We start from the raw sequence: 8754 nt of genomic DNA, 5'->3' as shown, positions 1-8754 counted from the left end.
TGCTGCAGGCTTGGGCAGCCGAGGGGGTCTTTGCGCCACCAGGTTTTGGGGGCACCGACAGAGTGGGGGGTGCCAGTCAGGATGGAAATGGGCTGGCAGCCGCTTGCACTGCCCAGGCCTGTCCCTAACCCATGCAGGGGCTGCAAAATACCCAGACACCCCAGCCAGTGTGGGGAGGGGGGATCAGACCCTTGCCAACCAGCCGGACGCAGCTGTGAGGGCTCTAGCACGCAGGGCAAGCGGTTGTTCGGGCCCCTATGCGAGGGGACGGCTCAGCTGTCAAAAGGGTTTGGCCTGGGGAAGATGTCCAGAGGCATCACCCTCCAGTGCAGCGGTATGCTGTCCAGGCCAGCCCGCTGCTCCTGGAGCTCCCGAATCTGATCCTGCTGATGGCGCTGCCTTCCTGTGATGCTGTGCCCCTGCCCCTGCCCTCTCCCGATCCTGCCAGATTCCTATCGGGCAAGCAAACCCGTGCAGGTAGCCACAGCTCTGGGTTGGCGCTGCTCTCAACATGCTCATCTGCTCTGGTTTCAGAGGAAGGAGGAGGCACGCAGGCGGGCAGAGGAAGAGAGGAGAAGGGCTCAGCAGGTAATTCCTGGTGCCCTCAGGGATGTGTGTGTACACACACATATATATATGATGTGGGGTATGTGTGTGTATGTGTGTGTATATATATACACCAAGCCCCCTGCTTCACCCCCACAGATATATATACACACATCCTCCATGCTGGGGTGTGTGTAGCACATGCATTAGAGGGTAAAGCAATACACCAGAATGTGTGTGTGCATGCATGTACACATTTATATATGTGTGTGTGTGTCCGTGTATGTATATGCGGGCTGTGTGTATAGTATGTGCATTAGAGTAGAGGAGTTTACCTGTGTGTGTGTGTGTGTGTGTGTGTGTGTGTGTGTGTGTGTGCGTGCATGCATGCGTGTGTGGGTGCATGGGGAGCTGTGCGTGTGCTATGTGCATGGAAGATACCTGAATGTGTGTGTGTGGTGGATAGCTATATATGCAGGCTTGCTGGCTCAGGTGGGGGCATGTGTTAGAAGTTTGTGTGAAGGTGTGCGCACATGCTGGAGGCCGGTCAGGATGCGTGCGTGTGTCCTCATGCTTGCGTGTGGGTGTGCACTGGGGTGGGCGTGTGTGGCCGCACATCTCTGCTGGGTGCGGCATGTGTGCTGTGTGCGTGGGGAGGGTGCGTAGGCATAGCACGCTGCAGAGGTCCAGGCTCACATCCTGCTGCTGCCCACTGTCTTCAGTGAGCTGCACGTCCTGCTGTGTGTGGCCAGAGAGCGTGGACCCCGCTAAGCAGACAATGCAGGCATCTCTCCATCTCTGAACCCTGCTGGGGTCGGGCTCTGAGAGCACAAGCCAGGCTAGTCCCTGGAGGGTGGCAGGCAGGGGGTCCAGTGTCTGTTAGACCACCCAGTGCCAGGGCTGGCTTCGGAAGGGACTGGGGACCGGCGTCCAGAGCCATGGCCAACAACTGTGTGCTCTGCTGTCAGGAGCTGACCAAGAGGGAGGTGATGGATGTGTCACGACTGGAAGTCCCCATCGACCTGGTGAGGCTACTGGAGGGGGCAGGTAAGAGCCGATGCCCCATGGATGCTGAGCGGGGCATGGGCAACATGGCTTCTGGGGGCTGGCAAAGCCTCCTTTACCAAAACTGCTATGTATGGGGTCCGCCTGAGGCCTGTGCAGCCCCATGTCCTGTCTCTGGGGGTGACAAGCAGCAGGTCCTTCAAAGAAGAATATGTGCAGAGCGCTCCAGATGCTCCCAGCCGTCATGGGGTGAGGGCTGCCCTGAGCTTGAGGTTATCCCTGGCTGGTGTGTGCCATAGTCCTGGATAGATTCATCCTCCATCAGTTTGGCTAATCCCAGTCGGAGCCCAGGACCAGTACCTGGGGCACTGAGTCCCATGGGTTTGCTGTGCACTGTTAAGAGCTCTCCCATTTGCTCACATCGAACCTCTGCTGCTACTCTTCCCAAGCCTCTGCAGGTGATCCAGCGGTGCTTTCTGCAACCCAAGAGGCATTGACCCTGCTGTGATCTAAGCCAAGGGGCAGCCCATGCCAGGTTTCCCCCAAGCTGTAGGGGTGCCAGTACATTTGATCCTGCCCCGCTCTGGCAGCCAAATGACCCCAGGTGGATTTGTGCCTTGCCCTGGGTGTGTGATGCCATGGGGGTGGGCACATCCAGAAGCTGGTCTTCTGCTTATCCCCTGCCTTTGTGAGCTGCTTCCCTTCCTGAGCCCGCTGACCATGAGCCGTTCTGGTTCCCCCCAGCCTACAGGCAGGTACATGCCATGTGCATCGCTCTGTGCTCCGCTCCCAAGATGCAGCCGGACTCCCAGCCCACTCTGCCGCTCGACATCAACAACTACCCCATGGCCAAGTACGTGCAGGCCCACTTCCAGGTAAGGAGGCCTGGCCCCAACGCGCTGAGCCCCTCAGCACCTGCTCCAAGTGGGAGGATGTGAAGTGAGAGCAATGGGCTTTGTAGCTAGGGCGCAGGGCAGGGGGCGAGGACACCCGGGTTCTCATCCATCTCCAGGAGGGAACTTTTCCTGGTGATTAGAGAGGCATGCAGTCATACAGCTAGAGCCAGGGGCTGCGGCTCCTGGACTTCTGCCACTGACATACTGCATAACCTCGGACAGGGCATCTCAAAACCAGGGTCCAGTTGCTTGCGGGCTCTGCAGGGATACACAAGGGAGCAGCTGATCCCAGCCTAGGGGCTGTGCTTTGTTCCAGCTGTGTTCCCCATGTCCTGCCTGGCCAGGCCATGATTGAAGCTGGGCAATGTGGGATTTTAAAACATGGCCTTGGTATGAGCCGCAAACAACACCATTGGAAGGGGAGATTAGGGAGGTGAATTCTGCCCCTGGCCAGGCCTGTGGGAGAAGGGCTGGTTGGGCACCCCAGGAGCCAAGCAGGGTGGGAGTCTTGGCCATTGAGCGTTCGGCGCGTCCACTCTTGCTTTACAGATGCCCCTGTTTGGGATGCTCACGGTCCCACTGCCGGCCCCTCTCACCCGCGTGGAGGAGGAGCTGAAGCGAGAAGCGCTCAGCCTGTTCAAGCTGGTAGGTGGGTTCTCCCCGGCCTCCCCTTGGCTGCAGCCTGGGGACTGGGAAGGGAGCGCTGCGCCTCCGTGTAGATGGCTCTGGGCTGGAGGCCTGGGACATCCCCTCCTGCTCTGGCTCTACACCCTCATCCCTCAGCTGCACTAGCCACAAGTGCCCACACCAGGGGTACGGAGGAAAGGCCACTGTAAAGCCCCAGCACTGGGAACATCCACAGGGCCATCCCAGAGCCCAGGCCTTGCTCCCTTCCAGCTCCAGGCTCCGTGCCCCCATCGGTCTCCTAGGGGCCGTGGTGCATGGATGCTGCAGCCTGCTGGGTCATACAGGTCCCATGTGCAAGGGGGAAAGGAGAGCTGGTCTCACCTCCCCAGCAGGACAGGAGGGTGCTCCTCTGCCCTGGTGCACTGCTGCACCCTCTGCCCCAACTCCTCCATCCGCCCGTCGTGCCCCGCAGCTTGGTGCCCTCCAGAGTGCTCTGGCTCTCGCAGGGGGCCACAGGACAGTGAAAGCTCTGAGCAAAGTGGGGCTGGCCAGGGCTTGGCAAGCTGGGCTTGGCCAGAAAGCTCTCCGGAAGACGGGGATCTTGGCTTCTCAATCATCCTGGGGTCTTATAGCAGTAGGACCTGCAGTGAGAGACGGGAGATGGGGACACCTGGGGTGTGGGAAACAGGGCAAGAGGAGGGGAAGAGGGAGGAAGTACGTCTGCTGGCCATCCGGTGCCCCATCTCTCCTGACCCCTGCCCCCGGGGCAGATTCTGCGCTTCATGGGCGACCCGTACCTCAACGGCCCCCGGGAGAACCTGTTTGGGAACTACATCGTGCAGAAGGGGCTCTCGACACCGGGGCTGCGGGATGAGATCCTGGTGCAGATTGCCAACCAGGTCTGGCGCAATACCAACATCAACAACGAGGAGCGTGGCTGGCTCCTCCTGGCCGCCTGCCTCAGCTGCTTCATGCCCTCCGCCCGCCTGGAGAAATACCTGCTCAAGTGAGTACCGGGGCTACGCGGGTCGGTCATGCAGCGTGGGGCGGTGGTGCCCTTCCCTGGGGGACCTGAGGAGGATCGGGCCCGATCCTGAGCTCTCTTTAATGACCCCCCAATGGGCATGGAGGGCATCGGTCCCTGCACACACCATGGTTCCTAGCAGGGATTGGACCCACAAGCCCCTGCACCCTACAACTGGCCTGGGCCCCTTGTTTTAAAGTAGTGAGGTGGTGGCTGGCTGCGGTAGGCACTGAGCTGGCCTGTGGGAGGCTGAGCTGTGCTTGAGACACCCCTGCCACTCCTGCTTTCCCTCGATGCCTGCCTTGCCTGAGTAGCTGGGGGCCGGGGCTGTGCCACGCACGGGCGTGGGGCCGGAGGGGCATGGGGATCCCTCCAGGCAGAGTGGAGGCCAGTGGAGGCAACCCCCCTTTCCCTTATGCTGCTGCCAGTCCTGCTGGCCCAGCTCCCCGCTGCAGCCGCCCTCCCTCCACAGGTTCGTGTCCGACTACGCCTTCAATGGCTATAAGTACGTGTGCCAGCACAAGATCCTGCAGGCCATGCTGAAATCCCGGTTTGGGCCCGAGGTGGCCCGGGCTTACCCCCCATCGCTGCTGGAGTGGACGACCAACCGGCAGAGAGCCAACATGGCCTTGGACATCTACTGCTTCAATGGTAAGGGTGGAACTGACCTTGGCCTAACGGCTGCTCTCCTCGGTGCCGTGGGGCAGAAGAGAGGGCAGAACTGGGCCCTGATTTTTTGGGGGGAGGTTCTGGGGGGCCAGGAAGGGACGGGGAGACTGCGGGGGGCAAGGTTGTCGGGGTCAGGAGGGAGAGAGCGGTCAGGGGATGAGCGGCGAGAGGGCAGGATGAAGGGGTGCGGGACAGAAGGACAAAGGGGGCACAGCACATGGGGGAGCTGCCTGCTTGTCCTGGGGGTACAGCCCCCATTTAGCCCCACGTGGAGCCAGGTTGGGGCAGGGAGCATGTGGACAGGGAACGGGGCTCGGGAAGTGACGGGCTGCCGTGACCTCCCCAGGCGACCAGTTCTCCTGCCCCATCCACTCCTGGAGCACAGGGGAGAGCATGGCCGCGGACCTGCTCAAGTCCAGGTACCGGGGGCTGTGGGGCTGCCAGCAGCAGGGTACCGGTGCCAGGGCGGGCTCCGAGGCTTGCCCTGTGCCGCCGTCCTGGCTCAGGGGCTGTGCTGTGCCCGCAGGGGGATAACAGAAGGCTGGCGGGGCTGGTCCGTCACCATGAAGGACGGGACCCAGTGGGCTGAGCTGGCCGGCCACGACTACGTCCTGGACCTGATTTCCGACCTGGAGCTGCTCCATGGCTTCCCCAAGCAGAAGTCGTATTTCCTCATCGCCTCAGAGGGGCTGGACCAGAGCCGGGGGGCCCCCTGGGCGTAGGTATCTGGGGGGACCAGGCAGCCTGTGGGAGTGCCCTCGGGGTGTCTGGCAGCCACCTTGGAGCAACACCGAGATTCCCAGCCCCTCGTTCCCGGTGCATGGTGCCCCTGGATGAGCCAAGTGGCACGGCGATGCAGCCTAGAGGGAGGGTGCAGCTTTAATGCCTGGAGCCCGGTGCTGTCGGCTGTAGATGCCAGCTGTGCCCAGGCTTGAAGCATCTCAGCAGCAACTGTGTTGGAGGGAGAGGTGGGGTTGGCACAAACCTTCACCTCATCCCCTAGCCCAGCCCCATGCTGGATCTGCAGCCTTCTCCAGCAGCAGGGTGGCAGGTGCTGCCAGTCGCCTGCTGTGTGCAGTGATGAGGCTAAAGAGCTCAGGGTGACTAACAGGGTCTCCCCCATCCTGGCCTCTGCAGGGTGTTTGGCCAGGGCATGGAGTCTGATGAGGAAGTCCCTCCGCCCCCGGCCACCAAGGCACCCACTGAGCCTCCCAGCGTGGTGGACTCGGATGGGTATCACAGTCAGGGTAAGTCTTGGACTCCTCACCCTTCCTTGGTACCCAACATGCCCTGGCACATGCCAGGTCCAGCGATCACATTGCTTTCCTCCCTTTCAGGCTCCAGCTCCAGGTCGCCGGTGCCTGACACCGTACAGAAAGGTACCCTTCCCCAGTGCACTCGGGCACTACAGGGTGTAGGCAGGGAAGGAAAACCCTGGCCCCAGTGGCAGTGGGTGGAGGCCTTGGAGCCTGAAGTTTGGTTCCACGGAGGTTAAGCTGGCCGTGGCATTGCCTTGCCCCTCTTAAAATCCAGCTGCTGTGTCTGGCCCTCACAGTCCCTGCAGCAGGGAGTTCCACACGTCCCAGCTATGACCTCTGTGTGGGCAGGGGCCTTGGAGTGGGCTGGACCCTGCAGCAGGCTTTGGATGCAGTTGGGGACCATCAGACACGTGTACCAAGCCCTTGGCTGACTCGTCCTCTGTCTGTCTTGGCCCTGCCAGCAGAGTCTGATGCCTCCAGCGAACCGCGAATGCAGAAGGGCTTGGATCATTACCTGGACAGCCTGTTTGACCCTGTCCTGTCCTACGGGAATGGGGTAAGCACCGCAGTGCCCAGTGAGGAAGGGGAGTATGGGCTGGTGCTGGTCAGAGCCTGGCTCCATTCCACTCTGCCACTGACTGCCTATGTGACCTTGGCCCTGTCATTTAGCGCCCATGGGCCTCGGTGCCCCACATAGAGAACAGGGCTCATAGCACCTGCACCCACACTCATCAAAGATTATGAGGTGCTGAGGACATGGGGCATGCTGGAACCACGGCTGGATCCGGGAGGTGGTCCTGTCCTGATAGCTTCTGTTTCCCTCTGGAGAGAGGCGGTAAAGGAGACCGACTGCAGCAGCAAACACGCCCCAGGCAGCTCTGCGCTTGCATGGAGCTGCTGTGCTGGGCTGTGGTAATCCTGGCAGGCTGCAGGAAAGAGCTCGGTTACCTCTGGGGCTGGGCGGGCACCAACATGGGTCTGAAGCAAGGAGGTTCAGAGATGCAGCAACCAGCGGGGTGGCTTTGTGGGGCTCCCACCCATGCACCGAGCACAGCATGGCCGGAGAGGATCTGTGCCCCACCTCAGTCATGATAGACCCCAGGAGGAGCCGGGCAGGGGCCCCGTCTTTTCTTAGCCTGCCCCTGACCCCTGTTTGCTCCCTTCTGCCATGCCAGGAGCTGGAGAAGCCGGCTGTCATGTCCCAGAGGATGAAGGGCGGTGGTGGGGTAGGAGGTAGGGGCAGCGACAGCAACCTGCAGCAGAGCGGTGCCAGGGCCCCGACGCAGATGCCTCCGCGGCCTGGTGAGTGTGGGCGAAGCTCTCCTTCCTGGCAAAGACAGCGCCCGGCAATGCCGGCTCGGGTGGCAGGACTCCCGGGGCCCATGCTCAGCTCTGCCATTGACTCACGGCCTGACTTGGGGCGTGTTAACTTCCTTCACAAGCCTGTGCAGGCCTTTCCCCTCTGAAAATCCAGGCTGGAGCTCAGCTGCACTCAGCACCGCGCCTCGCAGAGGGGCGGTAGCAGGGCAGAGCAGGGAGAGCGACCTGCAGGTCCCTAGAGCCAAGCCAGCGCATTCTCCCATCTCCCCCAGCTGAAGGGAGAAGAGCAGGGCATGCAGGAGGCTGGGACCAGCATCCCTGGAGCAACACAGGGACCACGTCAGGGCCAAGAGAGGGGTCCAGCTGCAGCCACTGCCCCTGCTCTTAGCCGGCCCGAGCCTGTCCTCATGGTGTCTAAACCCCCGAGGCTGCCCATGCTCCTCTCCAGCCCAGGGGCTTGAGGAACTACCCATCTCCTCTGTGCCCTCTCAGGGGCAGTAGCTGGAGCTGTTGTGTCACCACTTGCTCTTCCCTCTTTGCCCCCGCAGGTGTGGAGCAGACCTGGATGGCGCAGCAAGGGGCTCACCGGGAGACAGCCGGGCTCCTGGTCAGTGGGGCAGAGGGACGTGGGGGCATGGGAAGGGCAGCCCTGGGCTCAGAGCAGGCTTGCCCAGCAGGAACGGGTGCCTGATGGTTTGCTGGGGGACCTGGTTGACCCCATGGGGACTCCCTTGGTAGTGGTGGGGAGGGCAGAGGTCCTGGTACCGCTGGGTGATACTGGAGTGGGGCCATCTGGGAAGAGGCTCTGGGGACACTTTCATCTTTGACACCTGATACCTATGGGTCAGTGGCTGCCCACAAACACCCCCTGGGACTGGACTCAATGCCCCAGGGGCTCCATCCAGCCCTGAGCTCCCACCCTGCTCTGCTCCCGGGCGGGGTGCGGCTGGGGCTGCAGTGGCCTTGGGGGAGTGGGGCTGGGTGTTGTCTTGCATGTCTGTGGCCCCTCAGGGGAGACACTGGGCTGAGAGACAGGAGGGGCATCCTGGGCGTGTGCCAGAGCTCCGGCCAGGGGTGTGTGGCCCAGCGGGCCCTGCTACACCCTTGCCCCCGTGTTGCTGTCACAGACTCGTCCGATGGGCAGGCCAGCAATGGCTCTGCAGCAGCAAGCTATCTACAGGGTGTCCAGCCCCGGCCCCAGGCCTGGCCTGGCACCGCCGTTCCAGGTGGGTCTGCCCCTCACCCTCAGGGCGCAGGGGTGGAAGGTGGGGGGAACAAGCAGAGAGAGGAGCGGATGGGACAGCCTGGAAACACCTCCCATCCCCTGATCTTCATGGCTAGCCACAAGATGGGCACGGGACCACCCGGAAGCCCTGCGGATAGGGGCCTGCCCTGGTGGGGGCACGAG

The 8754-nt window shown here is 62.1% G+C and overlaps 1 protein-coding gene across 1 annotated transcript in view; it reads left to right on the top strand.

The window, feature by feature from the left end:
• LOC102372150 (unconventional myosin-XV) overlaps positions 1 to 8754 on the top strand; it is a gene marked incomplete at its 5' end in the record, with an annotated part of 31244 nt that overhangs the window by 1071 nt on the left and 21419 nt on the right. The window contains 11 exons of the mRNA XM_006024059.2: positions 1515 to 1593; positions 2296 to 2426; positions 2997 to 3092; positions 3845 to 4080; positions 4571 to 4749; positions 5114 to 5186; positions 5294 to 5485; positions 5905 to 6014; positions 6488 to 6582; positions 7202 to 7328; positions 7895 to 7953. Of these exons, the coding sequence (XP_006024121.1) occupies positions 1515 to 1593; positions 2296 to 2426; positions 2997 to 3092; positions 3845 to 4080; positions 4571 to 4749; positions 5114 to 5186; positions 5294 to 5485; positions 5905 to 6014; positions 6488 to 6582; positions 7202 to 7328; positions 7895 to 7953 (1377 nt within the window). The remainder of the gene's footprint in view (positions 1 to 1514; positions 1594 to 2295; positions 2427 to 2996; positions 3093 to 3844; positions 4081 to 4570; positions 4750 to 5113; positions 5187 to 5293; positions 5486 to 5904; positions 6015 to 6487; positions 6583 to 7201; positions 7329 to 7894; positions 7954 to 8754) is intronic.

This window comes from Alligator sinensis, unplaced genomic scaffold (assembly GCF_000455745.1).
Source record: "Alligator sinensis unplaced genomic scaffold, ASM45574v1 scaffold1283_1, whole genome shotgun sequence".
NCBI lineage: Eukaryota > Metazoa > Chordata > Crocodylia > Alligatoridae > Alligator > Alligator sinensis.
This window is presented reverse-complemented; position numbering and strand designations above follow the sequence as displayed.